Source organism: Carlito syrichta, unplaced genomic scaffold (genome assembly GCF_000164805.1).
Source record: "Carlito syrichta isolate Samal-C Ts95f unplaced genomic scaffold, Tarsius_syrichta-2.0.1 Scaffold302986, whole genome shotgun sequence".
Taxonomy (NCBI): Eukaryota; Metazoa; Chordata; class Mammalia; order Primates; family Tarsiidae; genus Carlito; species Carlito syrichta.
Window position 1 is genome coordinate 302,100 of NW_007247082.1, and position 22,500 is coordinate 324,599.

The 22,500-nt window shown below is 35.4% G+C and overlaps 1 protein-coding gene across 3 annotated transcripts in view; it reads right to left on the reverse strand.

The window, feature by feature from the left end:
• SPATA6 (spermatogenesis associated 6) overlaps positions 1-22,500 on the reverse strand; it is a 174,304-nt gene that overhangs the window by 117,389 nt on the left and 34,415 nt on the right. For 2 of the 3 annotated variants that reach the window (XM_008057385.1, XM_008057383.1), the window contains exons 4-5: positions 5,123-5,164; positions 3,966-4,090 (exon numbers count right to left, since the gene is read on the reverse strand). In XM_008057385.1, the coding sequence (XP_008055576.1) occupies positions 3,966-4,090; positions 5,123-5,164 (167 nt within the window). The remainder of the gene's footprint in view (positions 1-3,965; positions 4,091-5,122; positions 5,165-22,500) is intronic. The other variant, XM_008057384.1, reaches the window with a different exon arrangement.

A 22,500-nucleotide genomic window follows, 5' to 3' on the forward strand; every position in this document is an offset into this window, starting at 1 on the left:
CATCTTCACAATGTTGATTCTACAATCCATGAGCATGGGATATTTTTCCACTGTTGTGTCATCTTTGATTTCTTTGAGCAGTGTTTTGTAATTTTCATTGTAAAGGTCTTTCACATCTCTAGTTAGGAAGATGCCAAGGTATTTCTTTTTTTTTTGTGGCTACATAGTTTCTAATGGGTCAGGAATCTTGCAAAAGTTGAGCTTCATGTTTCTGGCTTGACCTCTCTTATGAGATTGTAGTCAGAATGTTGTTTTGCAAAGAGCTGAGCACCACATGTTCTCACTCATAAGTGTACACTGAACATTTATCATAATACTACTTGAAAGGGACTGGCAGTAGTGGGTCACTGCAGTGGCGGGGGGGGGGGGTACATGATACTAATAAAGGTAACTGATTCCAAACCAGGTGAAGTGACCATACTCCACTGATTATCTTTGCATAGGTCAGGGAATCATTCAAAGCTGTAGCAGATCTCTAGTCTCCCTTGGCTTTTACTTTGGGTTCTTGCTGTCTTCCCTTGACATACAGAGTTTCACATTCAGCCAAGAATGGGTGGAGAGCTTAACTCAGTCCTTTTATTGTTCCCTTACTTCCAGGATCTCCCTGTCAACTTTCAGGCAGGTGTGATGTTCACACCAATTAGAACTGCAATCAGACTAGCAAATCTGTGGTGATTCTGCATCCACTTCTAACTGAATCCACAACATTTAGCTGGTAAAGCCACACTATTTGTCCCACTGCCCCAAATTAATCCTGACCGCTCTGATAGCAAAGTTGCTGAATTGCTCACCTAGCTCCAAGCTGGTGAAGCTACAATTCACACTTAGCAAGCAGAGTATGGGAGCGTCTCAGACAAGAAGGTTACGTATTCCTGCCATTACTACCCAAAGCTTTAGGAGTTGTTCAAGCATAAAAACCTCTTGATTTGTCTTGTCAGTCAGTTCCCAGTGTCCTGAAGTTGTTTGTGACAATGCTATCCAGCTTTATATCTGTTTTGTGTGGAGGAACAAACGGCCAACTTCACATTGCCATTTCTAAACATCTTTTTTTTTTTTTTGAGTTGGAGTCTCACTCTGTCACCCAGACTGGGAGTGCAGTGGCCACTCCCGGCCACCGCAGCCTCGACCTGCTGGGCTCCGGCGATCCTTCCGCCTCAGCCTTCCGAGTAGCCGGAATTACAGGCGCGTGCTACCATGTCTAAACATCTTAATTGTTATATATTTTTTGCCTTAATATTCCAACATCTTGCAAATATATACAAAACTAACTCAAATTAAATGATGAAAGATAAATCCCTGTTAATCACCTACACTCGAGTTTATATTGCCATCTTAGTAAAATACAGCATTTTAAGTTAAAATGCTATATTATAAAGTGACCGTAATTTAAAAGTATGATTATTTTTTCATTGCATGTTTCCACACAGTTCTTGAAATACTCTAAAGATTTTTATAGTACAGAAGCTGGTCAATGGACACTGAAAACATCCCAAAGGAGGAATATTTTCTCAGACTTGGTAGTTAGTCAACTTGCATACTTTCAGAAAAGTGAAGTTGCTTTTTCTTTGGACAGAGCATATCGCAGACCTAGACCTACAGGAGAAATTACTTAATTCAGTATATTGGGTCCTATATCAACCTACTTTCCCTAGTCAGACTACTCTAACAATTTTTTTTTTTTTTTGAGTTGGAGTCTCACTCTGTCGCCCAGACTGGAGTGCAGTGGCCACTCCTGGCCACCGCAGCCTTGACCTGCTGGGCTCTGGCGATCCTTCAGCCTCAGCCTTCCAAGTAGCTGGAATTACAGGCGCGCACTACCACACCTGGCTAATTTTTTTATTTATTGTAGAGATGAGGTCTCACCAAGTTGCCTAGGCAGGTCTTGAACCTGCGGGCTCAGGCAATTCACTCACCTCAGCCTCCCAAGGCGCGGGATTACAGGCTGAGCCACGGAGTCCGGCTCACTCTAACATTTTATAAAATTAGAAAAAAAAGTTTGTCCAAATAATTTCACTTTTGTTTTTCTTCTTTTGAGACAGCGTTAGCTTCTCTTCATGGAAAAATTGCTTTCAGGGATAAAAATATTTGTAAATCATCCAAAAGAACTTGAAGGAAAGGACACAGGGAAAGCTGTCACTTAAAGTAGATTTTAAATTTAGGTTATGAATATATATTTTCATTCCATAAACATTTTACAATTAATCTATCCAAACTCCTACTAACAGACATTTCAATTATTTCTATTTTTCACTATAATGAACTATACTACAATTGAACATTCTTAAGAAGGCTATTAGGATACCTGAGAATACATCCTTAAGATACATAGGCCGGGCTCGGTGGCTCAGCCTGTAATCTTAGCACTTTGGGAGGCCAAGGTGAGTGGACTGCCTGAGCCCATGGGTTCAAGACCAGCCCAGGCAACATGGCGAGACCTCATCTCTACAATAAATAAAACAATTAGCCAGGCGTGGTAGCATGCGTCTGTAGTTCTGACTACTTGAAAGGCTGAGGTGGAACGATCGCTGGACAGCAGAGTGAGACTCCCATTCAAAAAAAAAAAGATACAGAGCTGTAAGAATCTTTGCCTTTGCTAGATAATGCTGAATTGTGATTGTTCCAATTTACATGGCATAGCAGCACATAAGAGTTTCCAATTTTTTACACTCTTGATATTGTCAGATTTATTAAATTTGCCAACTCATGATTCCTAAAAGATCTAAAAATTGACCTTCCATATGACCCTCCAATCCTTCTACCGGGAATATACCCAGAAGAACTCAAATCATTCTACAAAAAGGATACCTGCACACTTATGTTTATCACAGCATTGTTCACAGTAGCAAGAACATGGAACCAACTGTGCTGCCCATCAAAAGAGGACTGGATTCAAAACATGTGTTACATATACATGATGGAATATTACGCAGTCATAAAGAAGAACAAAATCATGAACTTTACAGCAACCTGGATGGACTTAGAATCTATAATACTGAGTGATCTTTCACAGAATCAAAGAACTGAGTATCACATGTTCTCACTCATAAGCAGACCTTGAACAATTATCATAATACTATAAGAAAAGGATTGGTAGTAGTGGGAAACTACCTGAAGGGGAGTAGAAAAGCGGGATTGGCAGTAGTAGGAATCTTTCTGGGGAAGTGGGGGGGGGACACCTCATCAACAAGGGTACCTGCATAATGAACATTTGTATACAATCCCTGAATTGTATCCCACATTTTGAAAATAAATAAAATAAATTTTGCCAACTCTATAGCTATAAAAATGAAATCACATGGTTGCTTTAATTTGGATTTTTCTAAATGCTAATAAGATTGAGTATCTTTTCAAATGTTTGTAACCTTCCTTTGAAAAATAAAGAGAGAGCCGGGCTCGGTGGCTCAGCCTGTAATCCCGCGCCTTTGGGAGGCTGAGGTGAGTGAATTGCCTGAGCCCGTGGGTTCGAGACCCGCCGGGGCAACGAGACCTCATCTCTGCAATAAATCAAAAAATCAGCCGGGCGTGGTAGTGTGCACCTGTAATTCCAGCTACTTGGAAGGCTGAGGCGGAAGGATCGCCAGAGCCCAGCAGGTCGAGGCTGCGGTGGCCGGAAGCGGCCACTGCACTCCAGTCTGGGCAACAGAGTGAGACTCCAACTCAAAAAAAAAGAAAAAGAAAAAGAAAGAGAGGAAGGAGGGAGACAGGAGGGAGTGAAAGAAGGGGAAAAGAGAAATTGGAAGAATACAAGGCAAAATAACACTTGTTAATTCTGAATGGTACGTGTATGGGCTTTGTTAAGTTATTTATAACTTAGTATGCTTAAATAACATAATTTTACAAAACAAGTTTTAAAACAAATTAAAATGTAAATTAGTTCTTCACATTTTAAGGTGTTGAGGGTTATGTGGTGGTTTCTGATAATGATTGTCCATCAAAAGCTGACTCTGAAAATAGTAAGCACTTACTCGAAGGCCTGAAATTCTCCTCATGGTAACCTGGCGGTTTGAATCATGGTGTCCAGACATTTGGTTTGGACCCGGGAACATGAAATCTCGTGTATTTTCATCATATGTAGACAGTGTTTCACCCACTACAAGAAAGATATCCTATGATTCAAATTATAACAAAACATTCTATTTAGAAACAAAATCATCAAGTGTAATATATATGTTGCCTGATGACCTATTGAAATACCTGCTTCAGGTCATGTTTATTTTCTATAAAAGGAAAATTAAAATAAAAATATGTTAAATAAATTAACACATTTCCTTTTTCAGAAATATACTACATATTAGTAAATTCCCCTCTCTCTTTCTGGAGAATAGAGATATTCATATAAACTTAGTAAGTACCTATAAATTCCTAGAAGGAAAAAAAAGTTATTTAAAAAATGCAAAGATGATATGACATTGACATATCAATTACCATCTCCACGATTATTTTCTATCTCCCATTTTTGTCTGTCTACCATTGCAAGATATTTTATGTTAAAAATAACTGAGATTTTTCTAGAATTTATAACTATCTGAATTAGCTATAAATATACATACATGTAATATCTTAAATTTTCAAATTTAATAGCTATTAATAAAATATAGCTCTCCATTTTTTACATAAAATAAAAATTTGATTAAGATACATCTATCATCTATAATCACAGAAATCAATATTAGAAATAAAAGTAACCTCTATATTTTAACTCTGTCTTCTCCAGGGATCTGTAATATTTACTACATAAATAAGGTTTTATTCCTCTCTACTCCCCAATAATAGGCAATACACAAAAACTTCTCTAACAATAAAAATATAGTTTTCAAAAAAAATCACCAAAACGTAAAACTTAATTTTTATGACAGTCACAAAATAGAAAGATAAGTTATTTTCCACCTTCAATTATTACTGTTTATTGAATTTAAGGCAATGTGTTCAAGTACTATTTGGGACAATCTTTCTATATACATTATTTTGACCTATAGACATTTTATATATAGTGGACTAAAGTTAGAAACTCAACACTGTTCTTAACTACCGAAGAGGAGGAAAGATGAGACTAAAAAAAAAAAAGGTCATTAAAATGAATGAGTTTGCAAGTAAATTATCTTATCAATATATAATACAATACCTGGTGGAACTAGTTGTATCAACTCGAATACTGCTGTATCATCTGAAAGTATAAAGAAAAATTTCCTTAAATAAACAAATTAATAACAAACAAAAACTAGTTAATTTACCTTAGGAGTATCTAAAGGCCAGAGTAATCACTGGGAAGACTATATGGATACTTATATCTTAGTATAGTATATATATTTTTATAAAAACAAATTAAATCTACTTCCTAAGCAGAGTGGTAAGTACAGCTAGATATAAATATACACAGCACAGGGGTTAGAGGTACCAACCAAACACAACTGAAAAACCACATATAACTTTTGACTTCTCAAAACCATAACTACCAATACCCTACTGGATGATTTACTGATAATACACAGTCTACTGACAATATTTTGTGTTTTATATGTAATATATTCTATATTCTTATAATAAAGTAAGCTGGAGTAAAGAAAATGTTATTAAGAAAATCATAAGAAAAAAGAGATTTATAGTACAGTATTTATCAATATCATAAGTTTACATTGTGTACAAGATGAATTGTTTGTCTGAAATGGTGGACAATGGCAGCTATAGATTTCAATCTACAGTACATATTGAACAATCCAACTTTTTCTTGTAGTGTCTTCACTTTGCTTCATGAGAGCACTTCTAGTATCACTAGTGAAACTTTGTATGGGTCTCATGGTGTTATTCAAGGTTTATGGTATTTCACTAAACATGATGAAAAATAAGCGATAACCATTAAAGATATTTTTTACTGTGATATACAATTATACTAGAGAGAGGAACTGTTAATATGTAGATGATTAGTGTCACACGGTGTTTTAAAAAAATACTTGCAACACTTGAGCTCACCGCAATAGCAACTGGAAGTGGATACAAAATTATTACCATAAATACGTAAGCACATACAATATGTATTATAGTTAATTTATGCAGTTAAGATTAGTACTGCATCCATATTTGTTACATTTCTCTTTAATGTGAATGGTGGTGTGATTGGTCTGTAATAGTTTGTGTGTGAAAGTTTTGACAAACTTTAACTTTTTATAACAGAAATGTGTTTACAGCTTAAATGATAAAATAGATTAGTAGCTACATATATATATTATATATATATATATATTTTTGAGTTGGAGTCACTTTGTCACCCAGACTGGAGTGCAGTGGCCACTCCCCGTCACCGCAGGCTTGACCTGCTGGGCTCCGGCGATCCTTCTGCCTCAGCCTTCCAAGTAGCTGGAACTATAGGCACGTGCTACCACGCCTGGCTAATTTTTTATTTATTGTAGAGATGAAGTCTCGCCAAGTTGCCCAGGCGGGTCTCGAACCCATGGGCTCAGGCAATTCACTCACCTCAGTCTCCCAAGGGTCGGGATTACAGGCTGAGCCACCGAGCCCGGCTGCTACATATATTTTATGCATTCATGATATGCCTATCTTCTTCTTAACATTTTCAATATTTCTAGGCTTCCTGGTTCATTTGTGAATTTTCTCAAATTGTCATAAATCTCCAGAAATGTTTCCAACATATTTATTTTTTAAAGTCTACATATAAATGGACCTGTGTTGTTCAAACACATGTTATTCACAGGTCAACTGTATTTACACAACTCTTTATATTTTAATATGCTTAATAATTAATTATAAAAATATGGAATATTTTATTATAAATGTATAAAAATAAGCTATTCCCTTTCTACTTCCTAAGGAAGTAGAATTCTGACATTTCCATCCAATGGAAAACTCAGCCATTTAACCTTCTATCTATCTATATATCTATCTATCTATCTATATATATATATATTTTTTTTTTTTTTTTTTTGAGTTGGAGTCTCACTCTGTCACCCAGACTGGAGTGCAGTGGCCGCTCCCAGCCACCGCAGCCTCGCCCTGCTGGGCTCCGATGATCCTTCCGCCTCAGCCTTCCAAGTAGCTGGAACTACAGGCATGCGCTACCACGCCCAGCTAATTTTTGATTTATTGTAGAGATGAGGTCTCGCTGCCCAGGCGGGTCTCGAACCTGTGGGCTCAGGCAATCCACTCACCTCAGCCTCCCAAGGCACGGGATTACAGGCTGAGCCACCAAGCCCGGCTTCTCTATATATTTAATCTATGAAAAAATACTAAATACTCCCTTTGGATCACAACTTGGGACCATAATGAGAAAAAATAGATCTGGCCCTTCTTCCCAAAGACCTTAAATTCTATTGAGAAGAAAAACATTAAATAAAATAAAAACATATTTGAACATATAATTACAAGCTACAAGTTAATGAAAACATTGTAGATAGTGTTGAGAGAGATATAACAAGACCAGCTCAGTCAGTGAAGTCTTGTCAGTGAAAAGCACATGAACTCTTCAGTACCTGACCCACAGCATTGAAAAGGTTTTATAACCTAAGAGCTGGGGACTGAGTTAGTAGAATTTTTCAAGCAGAAGGAACAGCATGTACAAAGGCACTAAACTGAATATAGCAGGGTAACTGGGAGATTGGGTAGTTCAAAAAGAAACCTCCTGTTAAAATCAACTAGAAGAAGGAGACAACTAAAAAAATCTGCTTAAAGACATGAGAGACCTAACAGAGCAGTAAAATATTTGTAAGTCTAAAAAACCAGTATAAGAAGGAAACCCAGAGAGATGAGCCTGGTATATTACAATGTTTTTCCCTGCTTGTATCTGAAACTCTGATGAAGGAATTAAGAGGCTAAGAAGCTGAGAATAGCTTTTGATAAGCTCATGAAGTAGAATAACAAAATTTGAAGCATGCTTTGGGAAAAGAGAAATAGGAGATCTGGAGATAGAAGACAATTAGATATTCAACTAGGAACTAAGGCCCAAATCTGACACATCCCAAATACTATCTGAATTAAGATGATCTAGAATCTTGCCAACGCCCCCTACCAATCCGCTAAAACCATTGTAAATCTTATTAGAAGGAAAACCTCTTTATTCAAGTCTTCAAATAATTTCTAAGATTTTTATAAAGTTTTCAAGAAAAAGTGACGGGGTATACAGGAAAAAAGATAACTGGGATCAAAAACCAAGAAAATAATAGGAAATAAAAGTGGATCAACAGAAGATGCAGAAAACTGAGCTATCAAATAGGGACTTAAAATATGCATATTAGAGCTGGGCTTGGTGGCTCAGCCTGTAATCCCGTGCCTTTGGGAGGCTGAGGTGAGTGGATTGCCTGAGCCCGCAGGTTTGAGACCCGCCTAGGCAGGCAAGACCTCATCTCTATAATAAATCAAAAAATTAGCCGGAGGTGGTAGCGCGCGCCTGTAATTCCGGTTACTCAGAAGGTGAGGCGGAAGGATCGCCGGAGCCCAGCGGGTCAAGGCTGCTGTGGCCGGGAGGGGCCGCTGCACTCCGGTCTGGGCGACAGAGTGAGACTCCAACTCAAAAAAATAAAAAATAAAAAAAGGCATATTAGGACTTCCAGTTTCCCATTCAGCACATAAGGAGCTTAAAAGTCTTCATTCTCTCCTAACAACCAGTAAAAAACTAAAATCATCAATTCTTCTGAGATCCATCAGTGAAGTGAGGTCACAGAATAAACTGCTGCCCCAAAATTGGAGGATACAGAGAATCACAATTTACTAGCACGAACCCACAAGCAGAAACCTCTGCACGAAGCAGTGCATATTCAGGAAAACTTGAAATATGACTGATGAATTGCTGGAGGTTCAATGTGGACAAGTCGGAGAGATTAAAAACTCCAGAGATCCAGTCATGGAGGCTCTCAAAATTTTTATGAGTTTTACTTCTAAGAGATCTACCAGGTCCTCAGTGTGCATACTGGAGAAAATCTCCTCATACTTCCATCACTGGGAAAAGAAAAGAAACCGTTTTGAAGTATGCCAGAGCATTCTGGCATATTCAACAAAGCCTAAAATGATATAGAATTGCTAATGCTCCACAGACCTGTTCTTCTTAACAAAGCCTGCCATCAGGAGAAACTCTTATGACAGCCTAATCTGCTGGGGTCATATCAAAGCCTAACCTAACCGGCTGAAAGGAAATACCCAACTCCAGCCAGCTCTAGGCTTCTAAATGGGGAACGATAAGTATCCAACTCCAGTTCCCTCTAGTCTTCCATGCAAGAAACGTGAAATACCTAACTACAGTCCCCTCTAGTCTTTCATATGGGAAAAGGGGAGTAACCAACTGTAACCCTATCTAACGTCCCACATGATGAAAGGGAAATACTCAACTCCAGTTCCCTCTAGCCATTCTGTCTAAACTAAGGGAGAAATAACTGACCAGTACCGGTGAAGCTCACAGTTCAAGCACATAGGCTCACTAAAAGACTGAGGGCTAATCAATGGTCTATAAGACGTGTTTCTCTCTCCTCACAACTTACCAAATACATTAATAAAAGCTATTTAATGCAGTTCATTTTACTCAGTATATCTTCTATGTTTTCAACAAGTACCAACTTAGTACAAATAACATAAGGCATACTAAACATGAAAAATACAGTTTCAAGAGACTAAACAAGTATTGGAACCAGAGTCCAATATGGCACAAATGTTGAAATTATCAAAATAAGAACCTTAAAAAACTGTAATATGCTAAGGAATCTAATGGAAAAAGTACACAATATGCAAGAACAGCTGGATAATGTAAGCAGTGAGATGGAGATTCTAAGAATGAATCTGTGAACTTAAATAAATAAAATATTTATTCAGGAACAGGGCAATTGCAATGAAAATATGAGTGCCATAGGAAAATAAACTATGTGCATATTCAGGGAGGAAAAAGAAGACAAAGGGACTATGAGGAAGATGACACAATTGTTTTGAAATGATTATTCTTCACTACAAAGATCAATAACAAGGGTGATCCCAGTTCAAGATTGGACAGGAGCTTGCTAGGCAGTATTTTTAAAGTAAGGTTACAATGGTCTTTGCACAAGATTGTGGTTTTTGAAAAGTCTTTTGTGAATAGTTTTGTTATCAGGCATACAAATGTGAGAATCCTCCCTTTATAGCCTTTTTTGGTTCTATTTGTCAGGGTTTTTGTTTTGTTTTGTTTTTAACACAAGTGACTGTTTTGATTCTGACAACTTTTACAAATCGAAAAGAAACGGTTTAGATAAAAAAACACTGTAGTGGAAATGAAGAATTCCTTTAATGAGGAATTCTTCACTAGTAGGTGGGACATGGCTGAGGAAAGAATTTTAAAGCTTTTGAAATCACAAAAGGCAAAAAAAGTACAAAAAAGAAAAACAAAGAACAAGGGCAACAAACAGAAAACAGTAAAAAATTTAGTAGCTATTAATCCAACTATATAAATATTCACCTTAAATGTCACTGGTCAGAACACATCAATTAAAAGCTAGCGTTGTGAGAGTAGATAAAAAATATAAGATCCAACTATATGTTGTCTATAAGTCAACCTTAAATTAAATATAAATATAAAGATAATATAAGGTAATCCATTATTTAAAGACTATAAAGAAGAAATTATGAAAGAGTATCTTCAGAAATAAACAATAAACTGAGAAAGTAGCTTAGAGATGAAAGGAAGTAAAGAAGACCCCAAAAAGTAAAATATAGTATAAAATGAAAGGAATGATGCCTACACAATAATATTTTGTGTGGTTTAACTGCAAATTATATTGAAATACATAACAAAAGATAGCATCTACTCTGGAAGGGATATAAATGACAGTATGTAGTTGTAAATTTCCTCACTGGCTTGTAATGAAAATGAAAATATGTATATTACACTTTGATAAATTAAGCATGCATGTTCTAATCTCTATGGTAATAATAACAAAAAGTAAAATATGTAATGACAAACTAATAGAGGGGCACAACTTTTAAAAAAAGATCAATTCAAAACAAAACAAAAAGGACTAATATTCAACAGATAAAATAAATAAAAAGTAGATGACAATATAGATTTAAACAAAAATATATCAATAAATATAATGTCTAGATTTAAGTTTTTTATTTTATGATCATTTGGATTCACATGCAATTTCAAGGAGAGGGAGATTATGTATAGCCTTAAAATAGTTTCCCCCAATGGTTACATCTTGCAAAAGTATAATATATTATATCATGACTGTGATGCTGATACAATCCACTGATTTTATTCAGATTTCTCCAGTTTTACTAATATTCATTTATAGGTATGTATATATTTGGTTTTATACAATATCATCAGATGTATAGACTTTTGTATTCATCACTATAGCTGGTTCGTTACCACACCACTTATCCCTATCCCCTATTTACCACTAATCTGTTTTCTATGTCTATAATTATATTATATATTTTTAAAAACAGTCTAAATTGTCAAATTAAAAGACACAGATAGGATTTTTTTTAAAGTTCAATCTACAAGCCCTTCTAAGACATGTAAAATATAAGGACGCAAAAAAATTGAAAATGAAAAAATAAGCAAGGAACCAACATGTAACAACAAAAAGACAGTTAGTTGGTTTGTCTACACTATCAAAGAAGTCTTTAAGGCAAAAGCATCAAAATAATGACTGAATTCACCATTAATAAATCCTCAGCAAAAGTAGCCAAGAAAAAAGAGAGAAGACTTGTGCAAAGTACTAATATTAGGAATGAAAAGAGAGACATGAAGATATTTAAAAATATTAAGAAGCTATTATTAATAATTTCATGCTGTTAAATGTACTGGATGTACCTTATCTGAATCCTAATTCAAACAAAAAACTATTAAGCAATTATAAGACAATTGAGAAAATGTAACCTGAGTGGATATCTGATATTAAGAAATTGCTCATTTTTAGGTGTGATAAAATATTGTTCCTATCTTTTAGATATCCATATCTGTAGATAAAAGGATATAAAGTACCTAAGACTGACTTCAACATAATAATATGTAAAAAAAAATCAAATTCCTACGAAAAGAAAACTTAAAACTTACAAAGATATAGAAAAACTGAATACTCATATATGCATGTGTACAACTATGCATAATATATATGGGAATACACACATACACATACACAATACCTAAATTAAAATCTTACAACAAAGAAAACAGTAAGCCAAATGACTTTAGTGGTGAATTCTTTTAAAACCTCAAGAAACAAAATAATGGCACTCATGTAAATACTGTTTTAAAAAACAGTAAAAGAAAGAACACTTCCAAACTTGCTTATAAGCCCAGCAAAATCAAAATACTGTAAAGAAAGGGACTGGCAGTAGTGGGAAAGTGCCAGGGGAAGGGGTGGGGCAAAATTCATCAGTACAGGTACCTAATCTTGAACCAGGTGAAGTGGGGACCAAAGTGAGGCCCAAACTTTACCTGTACAATGACTATTTGTATACCTAACCCTGAATTATACCCTACATCTTTAAAATAAAAATGAAAAACCTGACAAGGACCTTACAAGAAAGAAAAATGATAGGCAACGTATTTCATGAACAGAAATGCAAAAATCCTAAACAAAATATTATCAAATAAAATCTATAAAGATATAAATGTAGTTTAATATTCAAAAATAAACCAGCATAATTCACCACATGAACAGGAGTCTTCTGTTTTGATAATTGTGGTAATGTGAAAAAATAGGAAAAAACATGATTTGAGTTTTTCCTAAATTATTAACAACACCAAACTAAGTATAAAAGCCAGAAAAACAAATTGTAGCACTGACTCAGTAAAGGACATTTATTAAGAACATACTGGCTGAGTACTGTGGTTCAAGCCTGTAATCCCAGTACTTTGGGAGGCCAAGGTGAGGGGATTGCCTGAGCCCACAGGTTTGAGAACAGCCTGGGCAACTTAGCAAGACCTCGTCTCTACAACAAATTAAAAAATTAGCCAGGTGCAGTAGTGTGCACTTGTAGTTCTGGCTACTTGGAAGACTGAGGTGGAAGGATCGCCGGAGCCAGCAGGTCGATGCTGGGGTAGCCGTGAGTGCATCACTGCACTCCATCCAGCCTGGGTGATGGAGTGAGACTCCAACTCAAAAATTAAAATTAAAATTTAAAAAATCCTACTATCCTACTACTATTATCAGCTTTGATGTGATATCTGATATAATGAAATAAATAAAGTAAAATAAGACACAGAAAGTTTCACAATGGAATACTATTCAGCCACAAAAAAGAATGAAATTCTGTCATTTGTAATAAACTTGAGGACATTATGCTAAGTGAGATGAGCAAGAAACACAAAAATACCACATGATCTCACTCATGTGTAATCTAAAAAGTTTTACCTTATAGAAATAGAGTAGAATAGTAATTACCAGAGCTTGGGGAAGTTTTGAGGTAGAGAGGATGAAGAGAGGTTAATCAATCTGTACAAAGTTACAGTTAGGTAGGATAAAACAGTGCTAGTGATCTATTGCATAGCAGGGTGACTATAGTTAACAATAATGTATGGTATATTTAAAATAGCTAGAAAAGAGGATTCTGAATGCTCTCACCACAAAGAAACAATAAATGTTTGAGGTGACAGAAATGCTAATTAACCTAATTTAATCATTACACAACGTATACATATATCAATCAAAATCACATTGAATCCCATAAATATGTACAATTATTATGTCAATTAAAAATAAAACTTGATAAGGAGAAAGTGTTAAATGCTGTAACAACACAAAAAGAACATATCTATTTATGCAGCTATATCATCTTTATATATTTTTCCCTACCCTATAGTCTTAGGCAAAAAGTCAGTAAATTCCAAGAAGTAGTAATATTATAGGCCACATGCTAAGATTACAATGCAAATTGATAATTTTTTTTAAATAGTTAAATTAATCATGAGTAAATGCTTGAAATAGACTGAAAAGACATTAAGACTCAATATGAAGTTTCAGTAAAATGACTACATATAAGATAAATATATATGTTGTCACTTTGCTGTATATCAACCACAAAAAAGAAGAAAAACATAAAAACAAATTAGGTGAAGGATCCTAATCCCAAAAGCAACAAGAAATGTATCATAGTTAGAAATTAATATAGTAAGAAATGTATGGCAAACACACACACACACACACACACACACACACATACACATTCTCTCTCTCTCTCTCTCTCTCTCTCTCTCTCTCTCTCTCTCTCTCTCTCTCTCTCTCTCTCTCTCTCCCCCCAAAAACCTTAGTAATAGAATGGGAAAACAACAACAATATATGTTGAAATAAGTCTATTTCACGTATGTGGATAGAAAGAATGATGTAAAAATGCCAATTATCCCAAAATATATTTAAAACTCAGAGACTTATCTTGGACCTTGAAAAATGACTCCAAGTTCATCTAGAAACATAAACATGCAGAAATATGACTAAATATGTATCAAATGAAAAGAATATGAATGATAAAAACTGTAATGATTAACCATGCATCATCAGCCCAATAACAGAGACTTAGAATAATGAAACAGACATGATGGGATGGGGAGGAGGAAGGGGGAGCACACAGAAAAAGGATAATGGCAGAAAATACAGTAATAGGGAACATATTTCTTCTTCTTTAATGGGTTTCTTTAACCCAAAACTGACCATTCTACTTAAAAGACTAAGAAAATCTGGACGAATTATTTTTAAATCTGTTTGTATGCACAGGCAAGCTAATAAGGCAGTAACAAATTACAAAGCCAAGCTCTAGAAGGCAAAGCCAGGGAGATGAGCCAGTCATTAGAGCTGCTTTCTCCTTAAGAGCATCTGCTAATTCCAGAAAAGGCAAATGAAAGACTGGAAAAGCTTAGCTGAGATTTTTACAGGCTCAGTCTAGAAGCAAAATATGAGTGTAGGATCTACCAAGAAAAAGAAACCTTTATAAAACCTCCCCACTTTGGATAGAGCCCCTAAAAGACAAGTTCATAGGAATAAAGATGAACTGAAAAGAATTCATTCTTTACAAGGACTGAAACCCAGCTTCAAATCATTTCAGTCTCTGACATTAGACTGACATGATCAAGGATTGCTAGATACTACTAGCAGACTACACAAGGAAATAAAAAGGAAAAATAAAGCCTATCTAGAGAAAAACAACAAAATGCTCTGCCTTCAACTATTTCTACAATTTTTCACATAACATGTCAGATACTCAAAATTAACAAGGAAAGGTACGATTATTTTTGGGAAATGGTTCAGCAGTATCAACTAAAACTAGGCATGCATCTAGCCTCTTTCCAGATATGCCATTCCTAAGAATACACCAAGAGAACTGAGTATATCTGTTTACCAAAAGATGTTTATAAGAAGATTCACAGTAGTTTTATTCATAATAATCCAAAATTTAAAATTCTCTTCAATAGAAAAATGAATTGTAGTCTCTTCATATAATAGAATATCAAAGAGCAATGAAGAATGGACTACCGAGAAACAAAATAGATGACTCTCACAGACATTAGATTTAGTTTAAAAAATACTCAAAGAACTATATATTACATGATTACACTTACATGAAATCCAAAAATAAACAAAACTAATCAATGCTGATGAAAGTCAGAATAATGATTGCCTTAGGGAGGGATATTGACTGGTAGAGGCACAAGAGAACCTTATTGGAGGCTGGAATTATATTGCATCTCAATGAGTGGTGGTTACACGGTTATACATAAATGTTAATAGTCACTGTAACATACTCATAAGACTAAGATAATATACTTTTGAAACTTTATTTTATAAAAAGTTAAGGCAATCATCAAAAAAGAAGAATGTAACTGGAGGCCTTAAACTACCAGACAGCAAAATTTAAGCTACAGTAATTAAGAAAGCATAATATTTATGCAGGTGTGGGCAACGAGACCCATGAAACAGAACAAAATCTAGAAAAACAAAATCCACAAGCAATTTATGACAAAGTAAACAAAACTAAACAAAGGGTACAAGTCTTTTCAACAAATGGTATAGCTCAATTAGGTATACATACTTGTATGAATAAGACAATTTTAAACCTACTTTATAACATACATAAAAATAAAATCCAGGTAGACTGCAAAGCAAGATGTAAGATATAAAAGAATAATGCCTCTTGACGATTAAGTAGAAGAATATCTTCATTAGCTGGGGTAGACAAAGATTTCTTTTAAATGACCAAAAAAAAAAAAGCACTAAGCACAAAGTAAAAGATTAATAAATCAAACTACAAACTACAGTAAGTCATACCATATTAAACATAACTTATTCATCAGAAGAAAAAAACTTATAATGAATTAAAAATGCAAGCCACAGAATGGGAAAAGATGCCTGTAACATAACTGACAAAGGGCTTGTAACTAGAAAATGCAGCGAATTCCTTCAAATTAATAAGAAAAAAACAAATAACCAAATAGAAAAATGAGGATACGACAGGCACATTACAAGTAGAAGTAAGTAAGGGGGCATCTAAATCTTAGAAAAGAACTTCTAGATGGGCAATAAGCATACCCTAGGAAGCACAGTAGTTCAATATGAAAAAAGCAAATAAAAGTAGGAGGGGGTTTGTTTACTCCAATAGCAGGTGAATTCAGAAGATTTACAGTTAAGTCTGAAGAAGTCAAAGTAATCCTGGTACCCATAAGAACTACAGAAACAGACCACCCAGGGTTCTTGTGCAGAATAAAGCTCATAAAACTAGAAGAAATTGTAGGGAATAGAATAAAAACTGAGCAGGTCAAAAATATTATTTAAAAAAAAACAACTCAGGAATAAAATGGAATAACAAAAATGAAATAGAACAGAGATAGAAAAGCCCAGAAAGCAAGTAACTATACTTTGAATAATATATAAGAAAGTTCTTTGAAGTGAAAAAGTTGTCCTAAATCACTTTTCCTTCTAAAAGAACAGGAAAAAACTGAATTTAATTTTAAATTCAACTGGAAAGTGACCAATAAAACGATCAAGATCAAATTTTTTAAATTTTATTTTATTTTAAATATGTGAGGTGTAATTCAGGATTCGGTATACAAGTGTTCATTGTACAGATAAGGTTTGAGCCTCCCTTTGGTCCCCACTTTGCCTGGTTTGAGATCAGGTACCATTATTGATGTTGTATCCCTGCCCTTTCCTACCCTGGCAGTGTCTTGCTACTGCCAATCCTTTTCTTATAGTATTATGGTAAATGTTCAGGGTCTGCTTATGCGTAAGAACTTGTGGTACTCTATTCTTTGTTTCTGTGATAGATCCCTGAGTATTATAGACCCTAAATCCATCCAAGTTGCTGCAAAGTCCATATGTTTGCTCTTCTTTATGGCTGCATAATATTCCATCATGAATATGCACCACATTTTTCTAATCCAGTTCAGTTTCGATAGGAAGCACAGTTGCTTCCATGTTTTTGCTATTGTGAATAGTGCTGCAATAAACATGCATGTGCAGGTTATCTTTTTAGTAGAATGATTTGAGTTCCTCTAGGCATATTCCTAGAAGGGGGATTGCTGGGTTATATGGAAGGTCAATTTCTACTTCTTTGAGAAAAATGTTTTCCATAGAGTTTAAACTAGTTTGCATACCCACCATCAGTGTAAAAACATTCCCTTTTCTCCACATCTTCACCAGCATCTATTGTTTTTTGTTTTATTAATGATGGCTATCCTTACTGGGGTTAGGTGGTATCTCAAAGTGGTTTTGATTATTAGTAAGGCTGAGCACTTTTTCATGTGTCTGCTGCTGCCTGTATATCTTCTTTTGAGAAGTATCTATTCATATATTTTGCTCACTCTTTTTAAAAAAATTTTTATTTTAAAGATGCAGAGCACAATTTAGGGTTAGGTATACAAAAGATCATTGTACAGGTAAAGCTTGGGCCTCACTTTCATCCACTTCACCTGGTTTGAGATCAGGTACCCTTATTGATGAAGTGTGCCTTGCATCTCCCCTGGCAGTTTCCCACTACTGCCAATCCCTTTCTTATGGTAGTATGATAATTGGTCAGGTCCACTTATGAGTGAGAACATGTGGTACTCAGTTGTTTCTGTGATAGATCACTCAGTATTATAGACTCTAAGACCATCCAAGATGCTCCAAAGTTCATAATTTTGTCCTTCTTTGTGGTTGTGTAATATTCCATCATGTATACTTACCACATTTTTTAAATCCAGTACACTTTCAATGGGCAGCACAGTTGTTTCCATGATTTTGCTATTGTGAATAATGCTGAAATAAACATGTGTGTGCAGGTTTCTTCTTCATGAAGTGATTTGAGTCCCTCTGGATATATTCCCAGAATAGGGATTGCTGGGTTGTATGGAATATTGATTTTTAGATTGCTTAGGAATCGCCACACTGTTTTTCAAGAGGTTGTACTATTTTTCAATTCCATCAGCAGCGAAGAAGTGTTCCCTTTTCTCCACATCCTCTCCAGGATCTGTTGTTTTTTAAGATATTGATATGGCTATTCTGACTGGAATAAGGCAGTATCTTGGTGTAGTTTTAATTTGCATTTCTTTGATGATTAGTGAGGCTGAGCATTTTTGCAAGCATCTGCTGCCTTCCCGTATGTCTTCTTTTGAGAAGTGTCTGTTCATATCTTTTGCTCACTTTTTAATAGGGTGTCTTTTTTGCTTTGTTTTGTTTCCTTTCCACACATGGAGTTCCTTGTAGATCCTAGATGTTAGACCTTTGTCAGATATACAATTGGCAAATATTTTTTCCCATTTCCTCACTCTCTTGATGATTTCTTTTGCTTTGCAGAAGATTTTCTGTTTGATGAGGTCCAACTTGTCTATCTTATCTCTTAAAGCATGGGCACTTGGGGTTTTGATCTGGAATCGATTGCCAGTTCCAATTTCCATAAGGGTATCTCCAGCATTTTCTAATGTCCTTTAGGTCTTTGATCCATTTAGAGTTGATTTTTGTGTATGGTGAGAGGTAGGGGACTTGTTTTAATCTTCTCTATTTAGTTTGCCAGTTTTCCCAACACCATTTACCGAATAAGTTCTCCTCTCCCTAGTGGTTGTTAGTGGAGGTTTTGTCAAAGTCGAGTTCATTGAGAAATTTAGGTTCTGCTTCCAGAATCTCTATCCTGTTCCATTGGTCTGTATGACTGTTCTTGTACCAATACCAGTCTGTTTTGATTATTGTAGCCTTATAATAAAGTTTAACATCTGGAAGTGATACCTCCCACTTTGTTTCTTTTGCTGAGGATTGTTTTGGCTATTCATGGTCATTTATGTTTCCATATGAATTTCTATATTGTCATTTCCAGATCTGAGAAAAATGATGTTGGTAATTTAACAGGTATTTTGTTGAATCTGTAGATTGCCTTGGGTAGGATGGACATCTTAACAACGTTGATTCTTCCTATCAATAAACATGAAATATTTTTCCATTTGTTTGTGTCCTCTTGGATTTATTTGAGCATCATTTGTAGTTTTTGTTGTAAAGGTCTTTCTTTCACTTCTCTGGTTAGGAAGATACTGAGATAATCAGCTTTCTGCTTTGTTAATTTTTTTTTCTTATGATATTTTTGTCTTCTATGTCCTGTATTTGGGCTTTATTTTGGTGATCTGGATTCTTCTGATAAGGTTAGGATTTTGGTGGTCATGTCCTTCCAGCTCCCTTAGGTGATTTGTTAGGCTGTTAACTTGTGATCTTTCCATTTTCTTGATGTGCGGTCATAGAGATATTAATTCTTCTCTTAGAACTGTTTTCATGACATCCCAGAGGCTTTGAAAACATGTTTCTTCATTTTCATTTGTTTCCAGGAATCTTTTAATTTCTTTTGGTTTCTCTGTTGACCCAGGAGTCATTCAGCATCATATTGTTGAATGTCCATGTCTTATTGTGTTCTCAGGGATTTTTGTTGGTGTTGATATTTATTTTTATCCCATTGTAGTCTGAGAAGGTGCATGGCAGTATTTCAATCTTATGAAATTTGTTTATGCTTGATTTATGGCCATAGATGTGACTGATCTTGGAGTTATGTTCCATGTGGTGATGAGCAGAATGTATATTCTGTGGTTATTAGGTGGCATGTTCTATAGGTATCTATTAAGAACATTTGGTCAAGTGTCAAGTTGAGGTTCCAGATCTCTTTGTTGATCTTTTGCCTCAATGGTCTATCTAGGGTTGCTTGTTGGTGGGCTATTTAAGTGCCCAGCTATGATAGTGCTAGAGTCAATATATTTTTTTGTTTACTTAGTAGTTGCTTTATAAAGTTTACTGGTGTTTCTGTTTGGGGTATGTATGTTTAGGATGGATAGTTCTTGTGGATAGATTGAACATTTAATCATTATGTAGTATGCTTACATATATTTTTAAATTTTCAATAGCTTGAAAGCTGTTTTGTTGGATATTAAGATCATGACTCCTTCCCTTCTTCTGTGATCTATCTGCCTGGAAATTCATTTTCTATCACCTACCTTTGAGCCTGTGTGCAACCCTTGGGGTGACATGAGTCTCTTGGATGCAGCAAATTATTGGGTCATGTTTTTCTTATCCAGTTTGCCATTCTGTGTTTTTCACTGGTACATTTAGTTCATTGACGTTCATGCTAATCATTGAAATGTGTTTATCCCCTTCATGAGGTTCTTATAAAGTTTTTCTGTTTGTTTGTTTTCTTTTAACTTTTGGGTTGATGAATGTGAGTGTTTTCAAGTTTGCCATCGCAATGTATTCTCTGTTGATTCTGTGTTCTCATGTTCTCTTGGGAAGTGCACGGTCATTCTCTCTCTCTCTTTTTTTTCCTTTCTTCTATGCTGGATACCTTTTTAAGTGTCTCATATAGAGTATGTCTGGAAGCTGCATAATCTCTAAGGGATTGGATGTCTGGGAAGAATTTTAATTCTCCATCACTGATGAAGCGGAGCTTGGCTGGGTAGGAAATTCTTGGTTGAAGCTGTTTCTCTTTGAGGACTTTGAAACTTGGACTCCTGTACCTTCTTGCTTGTAGTGTTAATGCCAATAGGTCTGCTGCTGCTGTTCTAACTGGTCTTCTCCAGTAAGAAGGCTGACCTTTCTCTCTTGCTGCCTTTAGGATTTTTTCTCTTGTACCTACTTTGTGTAGGCAAATTACTATGTGTCTAGGGGTTGGTCTTCTCATTTGATGTCTTGGGGGTTCTCTGTATCTCTTGAGTTTGGATGGTCACATCTCTGGTGAAATGGGGAAAGTTTTCTTGAATAACCTCCTGAAATACTTGCTCCAAGGTATTCTCTGTTTCTATTACTTCTTCTGGGATACCAATCAGGTATAGGTTCAGCCTCTTGATACAATCGCACATCCCTTGGAGACCTTTTTCTTTCTTTCTGGGTTTTCTTTCTATGTCATTTTCAGATCAGGTTAATTCCATGTTTTGGCATTCAAGTCCTGAGAGTCTTTCTTCTGCTTGATCAATTCTGCTTTCCATGTTTGTCATCTTGTTACTTATTTCCTGGATGAAGTTTTTTATGGTCAAAATCTCCATTACAAGTTCTTTCAGTGTTGCATCTTGTCTTTCTTGAGTTTTAATCACTCTTTCCATCCTTTCCCTAATCGCTGCTATATTCTGTGGACTGTTGTTGGTGTCTTCCATTATTTGGGTTCTGAGGTCTGATTTTTCAGGTATTGTCTCTTTCATACACTGGGAAGAACCTGTGTTCTTCTGCTGATTCTTTCCTCATTTGTGACACTTTCTTTTCTCTTAGTTCTGTTATTCAGTGGCAGTGAGAGGGGCTTTCCCTTCTGATGTGTGCTCAGTCCTCTGTTCTTCCCTGATAAGGACTCTGTTCTATTTTGAAACAGTGCTATGAGTGGAAAGCTTTGCTGTCTCTTGTAGTTTTGAGAGTTGAATAAGGTGGAGGATGGGGAGCTAGAATTCAGAAACTACTTGCAAATCACAATGTTCACTGACTGGGATATGGGTTCCCTGAGACTCACTCCTCACCATCACTCTATATGATGATGCAATGGGTACATGTTTATATTCCTGAATCCAAGATAAAGTAACAGCAATGAGGAGAACAGAGATAAGTAGAATGAAATAGGATGGATAAAAATAAAACTAAAAAACAAAACAAAGAAACAAAAACAGAAAAACAAAAGCAGAAACCAAAGCAAAAAACAATCAACACACACACACACACACACACACCAAAAACAAACTAAAAAAAAAAAAACAAACAACAACAAAACAGAAAACAGGAAAACTGAACAAACACATATAACCACACAACACAAAATGAAAGGAGAAGAAAAAAAAGAGAGAGAAAAAAAGGGGGAGGAATGTAAATAAAACCCTCACACATACATTATCCTTTAAAAAGAGGACAAAAACAAACCCAAAAAACTGAAAGATAAACACTCAGTCATTCACGTATACATATGAACAGAAAATAAAGAATGAAATAAGAAAGAAAAAAATAAGAAAAAAAAAAGGTGAGGGGGAGTGCAAATCAAACCCTCACATACACACTCACCCACAAAGAAAAAAAAAAACCTGTCCTTTGTGGCAGGTTCTGTAATTGTTCCTCTCAG